General features: G+C 47.7%; 1 protein-coding gene across 3 annotated transcripts; it reads left to right on the top strand.

Annotated features, from left to right (window-relative positions):
- The first annotated feature begins 2 nt into the window (after positions 1–2).
- Positions 3–3,041, top strand: LOC105700579 (N-acetylglucosamine-6-sulfatase). 3 transcript variants are annotated; one of them, XM_012426553.1, is made up of 11 exons: positions 3–81; positions 163–353; positions 408–541; positions 612–671; positions 740–946; positions 1,025–1,186; positions 1,266–1,433; positions 1,496–1,697; positions 1,794–2,083; positions 2,193–2,309; positions 2,377–2,675. In XM_012426553.1, exons 2-11 carry the CDS (start codon positions 347–349, stop codon positions 2,533–2,535), a joined length of 1,506 nt encoding a protein of 501 aa, XP_012281976.1. In that variant the 5' UTR covers positions 3–81; positions 163–346; the 3' UTR covers positions 2,536–2,675. The 3 variants fall into 3 exon arrangements, 2 of the variants coding, with proteins under 2 accessions (XP_012281976.1, XP_012281977.1); XR_001104144.2 differs by lacking the exon at positions 3–81 and having other exon boundaries at positions 253–353; positions 2,377–2,597; positions 2,670–3,041; XM_012426554.2 differs by lacking the exon at positions 3–81 and having other exon boundaries at positions 261–353; positions 401–541.
- The last annotated feature ends 12,481 nt before the right edge of the window (positions 3,042–15,522 follow it).

The raw sequence follows: 15,522 nt of genomic DNA, 5'->3' as shown, positions 1-15,522 counted from the left end.
TAGCGCCATATTCGAAATGCTTTTCTTATGGAGCCAAGTTAAAAAAAATGGAAATCTATAATTCTTTCCATGCGATGCAATGTAAAGCTAGTAGGAAATAAACAATATTAAGTTGTTTCAATTCAATTCTACAAAAAATCACAATATTGACAATTTCACTAGAAATATTATCACCAACTGCTGGTAGTAGAGCGCATTTCGCAGTTCCATGCAGTTCCTTATTTGAACTCTAGATGGTCCTCGTCTGCTCTGCGCAAGTTTTATGATTAAAAAAGAAACAAATTCCTGACAGAAAAATACTTTAACGGGGAATTCCCCGAATGAGTGCTTTGTGCACACTCACTGGATGATAGGTGAGTTTATATCTGTGACTTTTGACCTGTGTATAATTCTTGTTCAGTTTCCAGGGTTGCTAAAAGCTACTGCCAGGAAAATGTATCTCCGACTCATCTTTATATTGCTGATGTGTGGAATAGTAATCGGAAGCAAAAATATTGTGTTAATAGTAGTTGACGATTTAGATTCTGTACTGGATGGCATGGTAAGTCAATAGATGTCGATTGTAATGCATGTGTTTTCTTTATTGCTTTCTGTAAAACCAATCTTTTCAGACTCCATTGAAATGGACGTCCCAGTACATTATGGGTAAAGGTGCTGAATATAGGAATTGTGTAAGTTGATCGTTTGCACTTTTAAAATGTGCTATCGAACATCATCATGTGGGAATAATTTTTAACAGTTTACAGCATCGCCAATTTGTTGTCCAAACAGAGCGTCAATCTTAACTGGACGGTATCAACACAATCACGAAGTTTTTAATAATTCGTTAAGTGGCGGATGTTATAGTGCCCAATGGCAAAGTACCTGGGAGAAACAAACGTTTGCAGCCCATTTAAAAAGTTCAATGATGTATAAAACTTTTTATGCTGGAAAATACTTGAACGAAGTAATTTTTCTTCTATAATATAAGTTATCTTCTAAAAAATTCAAGTCATGACAACAAATCAATTAATTATGCATCTAGTACGGAAAATCAACCGCAGGAGGTACTCGACGAGTACCAGTTGGCTGGGACTGGTGGGCAGGCTTAGTTGGAAATTCAAAATATTACTCATATTCGCTGTCTCTGAACGGTACAGAAAGAAAGTACGGTAATAAGCCACAAGATTACCTTACGGATGTCATAGTAAGTTGCATTTAAATATTAATTTTTACAAAAGCTGGATACAGATATGTACGTAAAATGAATGTTTAAATGTCTTCAGAAAGATTTGGCTGTAAAGTTCATCAAGATTCAAGTAAAGGATCAACCATTCTTGATGGTTTTGGCTCCACCGGCCCCACACGATCCTTTTACACCAGCTTCGAGGCATACCGACAAATATAAAGGAAAAACCGCAAAAAGAACACCAAATTTTAATATTCGTGCTGGAGTAATATATTTTTTTTATATGGAGATACGGTATTTCTTAAATTTAATAATATTCTTTTTTAGGATAAACACTGGCTAGTTAGAATGGGTCCAGCACCACTTCCTAGCTCTGTGATACAAAAATTAGATGACTTATACAGACATCGCTGGGAAACACTTTTAGCGGTGGATGAACTTGTCCAGAGTGTCTACAATGCCCTTCAATCGAAGAGTCTTTTAGACGATACATACATTATCTTCACCTCGGATAATGGATACCACATTGGTACTGTATCTTGCAAATTTCACAGAAAATTCATTTATCAAAATAAGTAGTTGGTTTCTTCAAACAAATATTGCACTTCGATTTCACTTTAACCAGGCCAGTTTAGTATGCCGCAAGACAAGCGACAGCCGTATGAAACAGATATTAAAGTACCATTGTTAATACAAGGACCTGGCATCGTTCCTTCTAAGATTAATGCTGCTGTCAGCAGCGTAGATTTGTATGCCACAATATTAGATATAGCGGGCATAGAAAAACCATCAGATGGTATTTCGTTATTGAAACCATTGCCCAATGACAGGAACGTATTGATTGAGTACAGGGGAGAAAAATCCGAAAAGGCTCCATCGTCCGGATGTCCTACAGATTCAGATATAAATCTCTCGGTAAATTATCTCACAAAAAATTCCCAACTACTCTCAGACAACTGGGAGTGAAATTGTAGACTCATTAAATTTTTATGTCAGTGTTATCGTTTTAATCACAAATTTTCAGCACTGTAGCAAAGCCATGGCGTGCAAGTGCCAAGATACAACGAATAATACATACAGCTGTATTCGAAGAATATCAAGAGATTACAATAACATATTTTGCACGTTTGAGGACGACCAGGTTGGTGCAACTATGTAACATTCAGGAATCTGGCAGACAAATGATTTAATTGTTTAATACATTCCAGAGGTACGTAGAGTCTTATGACCTGAATGACGATGAGTATCAATTGACAAACGTTGGATATAAAATGAAGCGAGGTCGTAGAAATAAATTCAGACGTCGTCTCAAGAAAATGGAAGCTTGTGAAGATTCAGATTGTGTTGTAACCGGCCCCAATGTCTGAGTCGTTGATTTACCAAACATACTATGACGTACCCTCGTATATCGATTACGTTTTTTATTTTTGTAAGGAAAATGATTCTTATTGTTGCAATATATCACATATGTTCTATCAAACGGAATAAACAATGGTTGCAGGAAAAATGGGCATTCCGTTGAAAATCTCTGAATGGCGACGTGAAGGTGAGGATCCAAGTTTTTCCCAGTCGAAATCCTATTTGGCTGTAAATCTTCCGATGGCCCCAGGGTTGTTCCGAATTATTGCGTTTATGGAAATCGCCATCCCATCACGGAGATACTCCCTGAATCTGGATATAAGAATAACTCTTCCCTGGGCGGCTATCCCACCGAGTGAATTGTTATCTTAGTAAATATTTTTATTAAGGCCTGACAGACTTGAATATCTGAATAGCGATCGCATCCGGGAAAAGTCTGGGGTAAAAATATCGCGGAGATTGTCGGGCGTATTTTCCTTCGCGAAATGATTCGATCCTCTAAACAATATCTCCGAAAGGACGCGGACGTTTTGGCATGAATTAGGCATGTACCATTTAATTTCATGTACCCTTGTTACGCGGATCTGTTGAAAATCTTTACAAATGCAACCGATCATTCCGGATCGCAGGTCGAACGATTTCAGGGTCGAGCTGGAGGAGTTCGGACGCCGAGGTCTTACAAAGTACTCGATACGCTCCATTCAGTGTCAAGAAGCGTGTGATGTTCTTCGACATTGTATGAAAGGACTCCGGAATGTTTGTACACTCTGCACAAGGATCCATGGTCCTTTCGGAGGTTTGCGCAGATGGCATTTCGGCGCCTCCCAGGCCGCTTTCAAGTCCGCTGCCGGATGAAATCCTTAAGAACACATTAGAGGTGAAAAAGATCCGCCCTGAAAAATATTAATAATTAATTTCACGAGGCCGGGATGAGCGCAAAAATAATTGGCAATGCCTGTACCTAGGAGACAAACTCAAGGATTTAATTTAACGATCGAACGGCGGCTCTACGTCGGGATCAAAGGCGTCTTAAAAGGTGTTCACGACTTAGTGTTTGTTATTTCTGCACCAAGCCGTGGACTTATTGTCCCGTACTTTTCCACTTGGTGTCTCCGCAGATACGGTGAACGCTCGATCGATTTATCGAACAGGGTTCGGAAAACTCCACCACCGAGTCGTGAGGTCGTTACATCCCCAGTCATTCGTGTAAGTCGGCTTGTGAAGAGTCTCATTTTCGCTGATCGTTCGGCCGAAAGATCGCCTCGTTGTATACAAGGATCAGTGGCTTTCGTTGCCTTCCAAGCAATAGATCCTGTCCGCATTACCCCCTGGGGTCTGCACCCTCGTCGACGATAAATGTGCAGTTTGCCCTGGATGCGCGGTTAGCTGAAAAAAAAAAAAAACGCAATTAAGACGGTCAATTAAAGGAATAAATCCCGCTCACCAATCTTAATAGTAAAAAATGAAGGACCTTCCTCGTCGGCAAATTGACCCGGCGGAATACAGTAAACGCAGTTAATAACAGTTCGCAAAAGTCGAAAGTCTTTGTTGGCAGGTTCTGCATCTTAAATAGAATCGCCTTGCGCGAATGCTTCATTTATTTCGCCTCCGGGTGGAGTTTTCCTTGTTATTCGATAATTAGCCCCCCACGTCGCGGCCCGTCGGGGCGTTTCTGCCGCGGGCTCGGCAACGCGGAAAATGCGAATTTGCAAACGAATTAGCGAATCGGAAAATAACGAGGTAGAAAGTTCCTTTGTCTGAGCTCGCGCCGACGAGTCGAGCGAGCATGGACGGCTTTCTTTTAACCCTCGGATAAAATGGATATCTTATCGCCACCGGATTCAATTCACGATGTTCAGGGTCTTGATGTCTCCTTTCTTCCATCTAAAATCCCGCTTATGAATGTTATATGCTGGTATACGTATGGAACGCGATCCCATAATTACCTCACGTGTACCTGGAACCACCATACATCTGTAATTACACCAATTTCGGAGCAGGCTAAGAGGCTCGCGTTACCTCCGGCTTACCCTGTAAATGACAGTAGTCAAATCAAACATGAAGCTATTAACTAGGTCAACAATTCGAGCCTCGGAGTAGGTACTTAGTGCAGAAACCCCATGTCGGGTGTGCGCTCTTCTAAGGCCGGCAACGAGACGAGGACAGCGGTCCGGCGCGGCCAAAATAAATATCTAATGCATGCCCGACCGACCTCTCGTTGCACCCTCCAATATTGTTTTAGGAACGGCCCTTGGCAAGGTCGGTCGAGTTAGTAACCCGAGAAATGACGAGAAACGCATCTTGCACGTATAAGGCAGTCCTCGAGATATTCGCTCCTCCGGTTCCAGGGAAGGTCGAGCCGATCACCAGGTGGAGGGTCGCCAGGTGATCAGCTGTTCTCCTCAGACGCACGTAACCTGGACCTGGAATATTAATTTATTATAAATGATAGTTCGTATCTTGGTTAGAACGAGATTTCCGTGTTGAAGTAATTTTTTTTTTTTTTTTTCTAGAAACTGGAAATGAACGTTTCCCTCGAAGGGTGGTTTTTCGCGGCTTCGACGTCTCCGGGTAATTCGGGGGGCACTCTTTGAGGGTTTCGAAAAAGCCTCCCGGTGGATGGGAGAGTTCCTGGGAGAGGGAACTACGGCAGTTAGATCACGCGGTCTAGGGTAGGAGGAAGTTCATTCCAATTCCGGAAGTTCGACTCGCCCTCCTTCATCCTGTTTCTTGGTGTTGTCTCCGTGTTCCCGCGGATCCCCGTAAGGCTCGCCGGGGCCGGTATTTGTCGCGGAAATAATTAATTAACACACCGACAAGCTCGCGAACTCGCGTAACTGCGAGAGCGCGTCGCCCGTGCATCAGCTTCTGGTCCTCCCGGTCGCGCTCTCGCCTCGTCTCTCTCTCTCCGCCTGGCGCGCCCTTAGCGCCGTCTCCCTCTCTCCCACAGCCCTTATTATTACCTCGCGGCTCGGTTAACACGGGGGTTAATGGAAAGCTCGGGCAAATGCGGAATTCTCTCTGCCGTAAAAAGTAGAAATTACCGCGAGGAAGGATCCGCCCTCTCCGACGATTCTCCAGCTCCGTCTCGTTCGTCTCCACTCAACAAGGTTTCCCCTGAAAGCAGCCCTTTCATTAATATTTTACAAATTTAATTATAATCTACAGAAAAATCTAATTAAAATACATATGCCCCGCAAATTCCTTCGTCTTGCCAGACTCGAGTTTCCTGTTTAAGGGGGTGCGAAAGTGCCATCTGAGAGAGTCGATTCTGAGGCTGCTTTCACTTTGCCTTAAAATTTATAGGTAAGCGAGATTCATGGGGAGAAAAAATTCCGACTTATGGGGCCGGATATATCGATCGATTTTTCTCCAGTTTGCGGTGCAATTCGCGTGTTTGCCGGCTTAAAACCGGGAGCCATTAGCTGGTATTATTTTAGCATGATCCCCTTTTCGGAGGACAATGGCGGAGGGAGGCGCTCGTCCCACGACATTAAATGAAGCGAAGTGATACACTTTGGGGGCTAGACGCGCAAATAGGGATGATGCGATAGGCACGTTGTACGAGGCCAACGAGTGAAGTGATACGAGGATGATAGTCAGGGGTGGATTCGTATTACGTTACGCCCCTGGGCTGAGTAAATACCGTAGCGCTGTAATCTAGAGTTAATGGTGCTTTCATCGCGCGAACGGGGCTGTCCGTGTTATCGAGTCTTTTCCCCCACCTCGTGAATTAACACTCGATATCGCGGCACATCCTCGGGTGCAGAATCTAACGTCAAGTGTCGCCCGTCTCTAAGGCAGAAGCTCAATTAACGAATCCATTAATTCATGAATTTAAATATAATCGTTCATATACGCAGATATGAGGAAAACGATAACACGGTTGATAAACGCGTCTCCGCGGATATGGAGATTTTGTAAAACTTATACTTCATCCTATGGTAATAGACTAGTCAATAGAAAGGTGTAACATAGAGGGGGATCATCGTGGCACGCATCACCCCCTTCGGGCATGTCTTGTCTTCGGTAATTAGTTAATCACTTTGGCATCTCTCAGCTACCCTCTTTCCACAGCTGGCAGGGGTGAGGGGTCGGATGCGCTTTCGTATTCTCCAAGCGGTGTTGATTTAACGCGGCTTCCACCCCCGCGATCCACTGGAAGCCCCGTTTTCACTCGTATACTTGCCAACTACGGGATAATTGGCCAGTGACGTTGCAATAACAATCGCACTCGAGTCACTCCAGCTCGGCTCCTCTCTTTCGGGGCCTCATCTATTGCTCGACAGACTCGACGAATGCGCCCGGTGCGTAAGTTCACATCCGGGGGAGAGGTCTATCCAAACCTTAACAAGAGGCCGCCAACTTAGACTAAATAAGAGTTAGATAATTAGATTTTTGGAGAAATTATCTCCTACCTCGAGGAAGGAGGTAATGGATCCCCGGCGACCTTCCCTCGAATTTCCACCTTCATGACGTAGCCCGAAATAATTGATAAGCCTAATCGGATTTCGACCTCGCTGACGTGGCAAGCTGCGATCTGCGATCCTATCGTCGAGGAGGATCGCGATATTCCTGTTACCCGAGACACTGGCTCTGACAGCGCAATTATCTCAGGTCGCGTGTGGTTTCGCTCGACCCCCTGCCGTATCACCGTTCTGAATGCACCCCTTCGTCGTCATAGGGCCGCAATATACGCGGATTGTAGGATGACCTGTATTGCCTTTACGAGGCCCCCACGTCCACTGAAGGGTGAGAATTTCCCTCAGCTTTGCGCTGCCCTTTGGCAGCACTTTTGACACGGCTGGCGTCAAGAGATTTCCTTTTCCCACGTGGTCCCTCAGAAATCCACGCGTCCCCTAAAAAATAACAAGAAAAAATTTCTACACCTCGTGCTCGCATTACAGATATTTTCCTATCTCCTAAAATAAGTATACATGCATACATATCGTGCTACGTTAAAAAATATATATATATGTTTAAAGATATATCGAAAAAAATTATTTTACTGCAGCATAGTTAAAGGTATCTTGAAAGGTCGACATCGCGAGTCACCCTTCAATGTTCCAGGGAACATCCAGGGTTAGCAGTCCCCTTTGTAGAGTACGCAAAACCGGGACACCTGTCGTGCCAAATGTAATCGCAGAAATCAAAGAGGCCGAATCCAGCCGAGCGAGCGATTCGCGAGCGACGTCGCGCGGATATGCGAAGTGACAGAGGAGCATCCGAGGGTGTTACTAGGCAGGAAGCCATCACGGGTCCTGGGCTTGATTAAGGGCGAAGGCAGAGGCGGATGTCGACAGGGTGCGCCTGGAATCGTTGTCTCTCCCTAAACGAGGATCGGCGTGGCCGACAATGCGCGATAATCGCGCCAATTGAACCGCCGGGGGTTTCCTGTTATCGCGACATCTATCGATCTCCCAGCCCGCTGCTCGATTGTCCGCACCTGACTGCAATTAGAGAAGAGTTAGTTAAAATTGGAGAAAAATTTCATTCCCCCAGAGCGTCATTTCCAACCGTTTCGTCGACCTCTCGGATCGAGGGGCCACCGGGGCGACATTCGGCCGGTAAAATGTGTAAAATATAAAAAAAAATATATATATACATGCATAAATAAATGAAAAATAAAAAAGAACTGCCGCTCGGTGGTCTGCACCGAAATGCAATTACGCAATGATAACACCGGGCTGCAGTGAAATAAATGGAATTCGATGTGAAATTTTTATCGTGGCGTGTGCACGCGTTACGGTATCCGATGTTATTACTACTGATTTCTACCGTCCGCTAAATAAATGTTATAGAAGCGTTCGATAAGCGAAGAATTTTTTATTCTCCCTGAATAATGAGAGGCTTAAAATAGGTACGTCGGACGTCTTGAGTGAAGTTGGCTGCAAGTTGGAAACCGAGGGTTCAGGGCGGACCCTTGCATCAATTGAGAGGTTAGGTCACTGGAAGGGAACTCTGCGAGCGGAGGTCCGTCTCGCAAATGGCGCGAACGGAAGGTGGAGGCGCGAGGAGCTGGAAAAAGAAAGGACTTAACCTCTAAATTCCCGGTTTACAGCGGTGTTACCCCCGGGCGCTGCAGTCAGCAGTGACAGCGTTCACTCCGGTGGCACTTCCCGTTCTCCACGGCGATTGGTCGGCCCAGGGGTTGGTAGGCGTGGCGAGCGACGTCACCCCTCCTGCCGTCATCCCCTACCTTGGCGTGGCCCTTTGAAACGCATCGCTTACCTGGACGAGCCGCGGCCCCTTTCCGTTGGATCCGTCAGGGGGGCCGCCGGTTGGCCGGGCGGGACGCGAGGGGAAAGTCGCCTCCACCGAGGATAATCGGCCAGCATTACCGCTCCTCCGGTATCTGCCAATATGGCGGACGCGCCCTGCCAGACGGCGTGATTCCTTCCTACTTCCCCAACAGATTATTACCCATCTCCAAGATGAAACGCGCATTTCAAAGTCTCCTACTCCCGGAGACAGAACGGAAATAGAAATAAGCGGTAGCAGCAAGCGAGCAGGTAGAAATACTCACGCAAGTGTCCCATGTTAAACTTCACACGGCCGCCATATTGCTTTTGTTGAGCCCGAAGACCTTATTGTCCTATATGCAAATTTCACTCCTGGGAGGCTTCCCGTAACGGATCGTAGAGCTGCAAGCGATACGTAAGCCCTTTATGAAGTTACTCTCTTATTTTTGGGCACGTTTTGTGCTAGTAATGCATTTTTTAAAACGAGCCGAGCTGCTCGCGTTAGGACGCTGAGCGAGCGAGCGACCGCGTCGATCCTTCGGGCGAACGGTGGAGGTGCTGTTTGCTTTGCGTTTAGCCTCGGAATAAAGGCCCGTCGCGTTTAGGGCGGCAATAAAGGCCGCCGTCACTGAGATTAGTAGGCGGTCGAGCAATCTCATTCTCGGTTTCCCGGCGGTGGTTTCTTTCGAGAAACAAGGAAGCCATTGTGCGATGCCCGGCCCGATAAGGCGTGCGGTTTGTTCGGAGATTAATAAATCCCGGCCCGACGTCGGAACTTCACAAAGCTTCGGGGGATTTTCTCGGGTGAAGCCCGACGATCGGGAAAGCGATTGAGAGGAACCGACTTTAAACTTTATCACTCTCATGAAGCATCCCCGATACTAAAGACCCACTCCAAGAATAGAAAATCTCACTCTGAAAACCACCCCCTTAAACAGGCGAGCATATTCACCGTAGAATTACTAAAACCCACCCCTAGTGACATGGCGAGACATTTCTTTGTCACTTTTAGAAAGAATATCTTTTTGGTTCATTGTATTATTTTTTTTTCTCAGTGTAGGTTTATTCTTACTTATCAGAAAATCACGGTTGGCAAGGTCGCGGCGTTAATAACGTGCAAAGGGCGCGAGTGAAAAATCTCCCTGCGCGTAAAAATCCACCAGAGAATCTCCCCGGGGGTGAGTTCCGTTCTTAGCGACGTGCGGTGGAAATAAGTCCCTAAGCACGAGCCTGCCAACCTTCGAGGTGCACTCTAGCACCTCCCCAGGGTTCCTCGAGATTCCTTGGCGGAGGTATTAAGCGTCCTTACTCGCCCTTTGCGAGTAAGTGCGCCCTTCGGGGGGGCGCAGGGGTGAACCCGGGATCCGCGTTACGCATGCAAGATTTCACTCGCATTTTTCCGAGCTCTTTACCCCCCCTTTCCCCCCCTCAGGACCAAACTTCGAATACGAGGAGATTTTTTCCAAGCCCCCTGTTCCCATTCGAGAGGGTTGGCCGGATTTCGCGAGACCGATGCCGCTCTCAAGGATTTTACGCGTCGAGTCGCATTACGGGGATCCTTCGTCGAGTTAGAAGGATTATAATATTGAGGTAGGTCCTTACAGAGTCCTCCTCGTACGTGGGGTCCTGCACCGATGCAGGATGCCGAGAAACCGCCCCTCCGTCTAGGGACGATCGCAAAAGTCTACCCTAAGAAAACGATCTCATCGAACCAAGGAAATACTTTCTTAATTCAAGGAATAATTATTTCCGTCGAATAGCCATTTATTTTTTAATTAACCAAATTTTTTTTTTGGTCCAGTGAACATTTTTTTTTTCAGTGTCGGCGTTTCCGATCCGCCGCCATTAATCTTGCACCCCCTCTTTGCGCGCACTTTTGCGGATCCTACAATTTCACCAGTACACTTACGCTTAGAAAATCTCAAATAAGTTCCTTATTTTTTTTCTCTCTCTAATAATTCGAAATGAAGCAATCATTAGGTAACTAACCCGCGATAGCGATAATTCTTCAGGTTACTCCTTTATTTGTAGACGGGGACGTGGCAGGAGCACCCCGGGGGTCGCGGCCCGACGGCAGCCGGCGTCGCCGCGTCGCGCGGCTGCGTCGCCGCGTCGCGCCCTCATTGGTGTAAGTGTTCGCCTCTCGGGGTGGAAAGCAGAGAGCGAGAGGAAAAAGGAGAGAGAGAGAGGGTGGCGCTATCATGGCGCCGGAGGCTCGTGCAGCTGACGGCTCAATTATCTCGACAACGGGCTCACACAGTCACGCCTGCCGACCCTCCCGCCTAATGTAGGTCCGGATCCTTGAAACAGCCAACCCCAAGCCCATTGTCCTCCAGCTATTAACCGCCTCGTCTCATCTCCAATAAAGGACTCATTGCCTTCGAATGGCTTGACTCGTGCCTCCACTCGGCAATATAGCCGCCGAGGAGTCCGCGGCTTCGCCGATGACTTCTCCCCGTTTAAATCCGTCCTGAGTCACGGATCATTAACCCGTTCACCCTGTACATCGCGTACTGAGAAAAAAAAAAAAGATTAGGTTTTAATCCTGGAAATGAGCCAGAAATCCCGAGCAGAAATCAGTGGAAATCGTTCGCAATCAGAGGCTTATAGTAAGGAAGGGGTTAAACCCCTTCTAGGTCAGACAGCCTAGGAGTCAATTGTGGTATAACGAATTTTCTTGGTTGTTTTTTTATATCACCTATATTTTTTTTTATCGGTTATATATTTCTTATATTTCTTATTACAGGTGTAGGGGCGCTGAAGGTTCGCCAGGGATTCGTCGACAACGCGGAGACATTTCCGAGTCGACCCGCCGCACTTTCGGGGGAGTTTGACCGCAGCTTTGGCCAGCGATCCCCTCGTAATCGACGCCTTTGTGCGCAGCCGCAGGACTTGGCCAACCTGGGTTTATCCTGGCTCGAGATCCCAGCGAATGGCCGGTCAAGTTGAACGTAAACTATCGCGTTACGAGAATCCCCGGAGCACTCTTCGGAGGGCTGCGGCCATTCCGCGCGGCCTAGGCCGCAGGATCGCGGTGTCCCCACCAGAGCATCCTCGATATCAGTGCCGATATCCATTATACCCCGATAAGAGGTAAAATCCTCCGTCAAAGGTCCTCTTATTTCCGTCCCAAGGGAAAGATCCGCACCCTCTTAGCGGAGATTTTCCGGAAAGTAGGCGTCCGCGTTAATCAGCGTCGCGAGTCTCCCTGGGAATCTTCAAAGAAGAGGTGAGAGTCAAAGCGAAGAGCAGGAGATGAGCCTTTCTTTCCCTCTTCCTTTTAATTTCCATCAGTTTCCTCCTTTTTAGGGAGGAACTTCGAGCGGTCTCCAGGGGAGGAGGTCCTGGGAAGAGGGAGACGTCGAGAGCGGGAGGAGTCGCGCGCTCTCCCGGAGAATTTCCAGGATCGGCCTGGAGAGGAAGAGGAACCTAGAGGACGAGGACAGGAGGGGAAGAGGAGGGCAAAGGAGTCCCAGGATGAGCCGCCTTTCCGCATTTGGCCGAGCGCCGGCGAGAGAAGCTCCTTTCGCGCCCTCGCCTCGGTTAATCCCTCCCTCGGCGGGTCTCTGGGCGCGAGTCTTCCTTTAAATTTCTTCAATACACTAATGGAAATTAAATCCCTTAGGATGAGGAGGCCGCGGCCCGACAAAGGCGCGCTGAGCCGAGTCCTCGGGCCATTCTCACAGGCTCGGCGGCGCGACCTGTCGCGCTTCACTTCGCTTGATTATACCCCCCGCGACTCTTGGCCGCGGACATCTCGGTAATTAATCACACCTCTAATTGTTATTAAACCTCGGCCGATGTTCGCCAGGCCCGCTTATCGTTGCTTAAGGTCCTTATCCGGCTCTACGTCGCTCCCTCTCGGCGACTCGCTTCCCTCCTTTCAAGCTTAAGATACCTCTTCACCTGTGTTACTGCAAAGATGCACCCAGCAAAACGCGAGGATTTCATCAAAATCGCCAGACACCTATCGTGCATGATTAAAAAAACATTTCGAGCCAATTAAACATTCGAGTCATTTTCGATTTTAAATCCCGTACAACGACGGCGATTTATTTAGGGGTACCTGAATTTCAACTTTCCCGGGAAATTGAAGAAACTTATCGACGAGCCGCCTTGTCATCCGATAACGGAAGGGTTATTACCTCGGTTAGGAGGAAGCGCTTCCTCCTGGAGAGGGATATTCTCTGCTCGTCCCATGGACGCGACAAACGCGGAAAAGGGATCCGCCGTGGAAAACGGGCGCAGTCGGGAAATCAGAGGGTATAAATAAGAAAGAAAGGGAAACGCGCTCGTTAGACGGTAGGAGCGGCGCGGTGGAAAAACCTTTTGATTTCCTCGGCGAGCGGCTCCCTTTTCCCTCGTTTTCCACGTAGATGCGTCCTCGTTACGCCGTCGTGCACGAGCCGGCCCGGAAAAATGCAACTCCCGGGGAAATGTCAAGGCAAGACTCGCGATACCGAACGGACCGACATTCGTCGCACTACAACGACGAATTTTAAACGCATATATAAATCCTCAAAAAATGTCCTATTTAAAAGCATAAAAATACAAAAACAATACTTCCCGCTATTCCTGCCAAATGATATATTTCTATATATATATACATAGAAAATTCCCAGGAATTATCTTAATCAATGTCCACCGCCCTGCTTCTTAAAATGATGAAAGCAGAACGGGAAAGCATTGGTAGACTTAATCCTAAGTTATTATATATTGTTTATAGATCAGGTATATTTAACATATACCGCTGTGATTCTAAAATTAGGTGAGGAAAGCGGGAGATTTCTGCGTCTATCTCGAGATAGAAGGAGAGGAATCCCGAGGGATTCCTGCGAGCGGAACGCCGGGCGTCGCGCCGCTTTCGAGTATTTCCCTTTACGCTCCGGCGTCGCGAGAGGAACGCGAAAACCGGGCGGCGCCGCGACGCTCATATCGAACCCGTGGCGGGGCCTTCCAATAAAACGGCGAAGCCCGAAATGTCGCGTTTCAATCTTTCCGCCATTGTGAAAGGGGGGGGGGGGGAAATCGAGGACGCATGGCCGCAAAGTTCCGGATGCACGCGCGTACCGGCGAATCCACCCCCGGCGCATTTCCGCCCTGCGGAAAATCGAGGGAACCTCGATGCGCATGCGTCGCCCAGATACATAGACCGAGGGATATACACGAGGCTAGGTAATACATAAGCGCATAGGTAGAAAGGTATACACGTATTTAATATACACGCCTACATCCCCGTGTCTCCGAGAGCATAATGCCCGGAGGAATCGATCCTCCGACCCGGGAGGCGGTTTTTCCAGTTTTATTGTCCTCCCCTTATTATCTGGATTCGCGCGATTTATCTCGAAATGGGGGGAACGGCGAGGAAAAGAGGGCATTTTGGGAGGCCTTCCAGGTGACGTGAGGAAACGGGGGCCATTTGTCGCCGGGGGGGCGATTGCCCCCGAACGGGGGTTGATTTTCGTGGGGCCCAACAGGCGCAGAAATCGTGCGGGTTTCTACTACCCCCGTGGGCTATATCCCCGGAATCAGCTGCCAGATTATTCTATTACCGCGTATCAACATGGGGCGTGTTTGGTCTGAAAACACCGAGCTCCGGCACATTGTTTCAGCCAGATAAAGAATTTAACGTCGGGTAATTAAAAGGTTGGCCCCGGGACAGGGCCTGTTATTTCTACTTTAAATCTTCCATGGTGTCTCCGCGGCTTCTCGCGCAAATCCCTCCTGGGGACATTTTGCCCGATTTCCCTAGGCCTAGGGAGTCCTCCGGGAAGAGCCATCGATGCCTGGAAACTTCCTCCTATCAATTTATTCCTTTATTGAAACCTGATAAACTTCGGCACACTTCGATTGCGATTAGACGTTAATTGTTAATAATCGATGTTAACTGATGTTTGATACTTTTCAGGGCTTTTTGGAATGAATCAATTCGAAAATGAACCCGATAAATTTTCCTCAGTTTAGATGTCGATAATTGATATTAATTGTTATCGTTACTGATGTACTTTTCGCGGGAATTTTCGAATTTTCCTAAAGGGACGTTTCTCCGAGTCCAAGGGACTTGCATCCCCATCGGCTCAGGGTGGTTTCCGTGGGACAAGAGGGGTCCCATACACAAGGGGCGACGGGGGTAGCAGAACAAACAATGCATTATGTGCAGCAACGCACAAAACAGCCCGCGGGGTGCGCGGCCATCTTCGAACCGCGACCAATCCAATTAATTTTATTTTAATTACCGCCTCGCCGAGCACCGTCGATCGCCATTCCGAGGGCGAATTCGCGGCTCGATTTCGTTATCACGGCCGGACCTCGTTATCACGCTCCAGCGAGCTCGCGGTCTGCCCTTTCGCTTCGATCTCATACTTCCCGTCGTTCGAATTTTCTGAAAATGTTCCCCAAAATTCAATCCCTCTCTACACCCCAAAGCTGACCCTCACTGTTAAATTCTCTCCAAGCGTGATACCCTCAAAAAAAAAAAAGAAAAAAAAAACATGGAGAATGGAGAAACACGAAATTTGGAGTGTGTAAGTGCCGATCTACGTGGCGGTAGCGTGGAATTCGCCTGATTTTCCGCGTTATCGATCTCGCGATAACGGCGTTATAACCTCTCGTTGAAACACGAGCTCTCGATACCGCCGGACGGAAGCCATGCTAATCGCGTTTACACAGCCGAAATCGTGTAATCGTCGATGTAACCGGTACCCCCTGCCCCCGCCGGAAAATCCGCCTGTATCTCGACTCGCGAATTAATCG

This window comes from Orussus abietinus, unplaced genomic scaffold (assembly GCF_000612105.2).
Source record: "Orussus abietinus isolate OABI.00-Male unplaced genomic scaffold, Oabi_2.0 scaffold2, whole genome shotgun sequence".
NCBI classification, from domain to species: Eukaryota; Metazoa; Arthropoda; class Insecta; order Hymenoptera; family Orussidae; genus Orussus; species Orussus abietinus.
The sequence above is the reverse complement of the archived record's forward strand: the minus strand, read 5'-3'. Positions and strand labels throughout refer to the sequence as shown.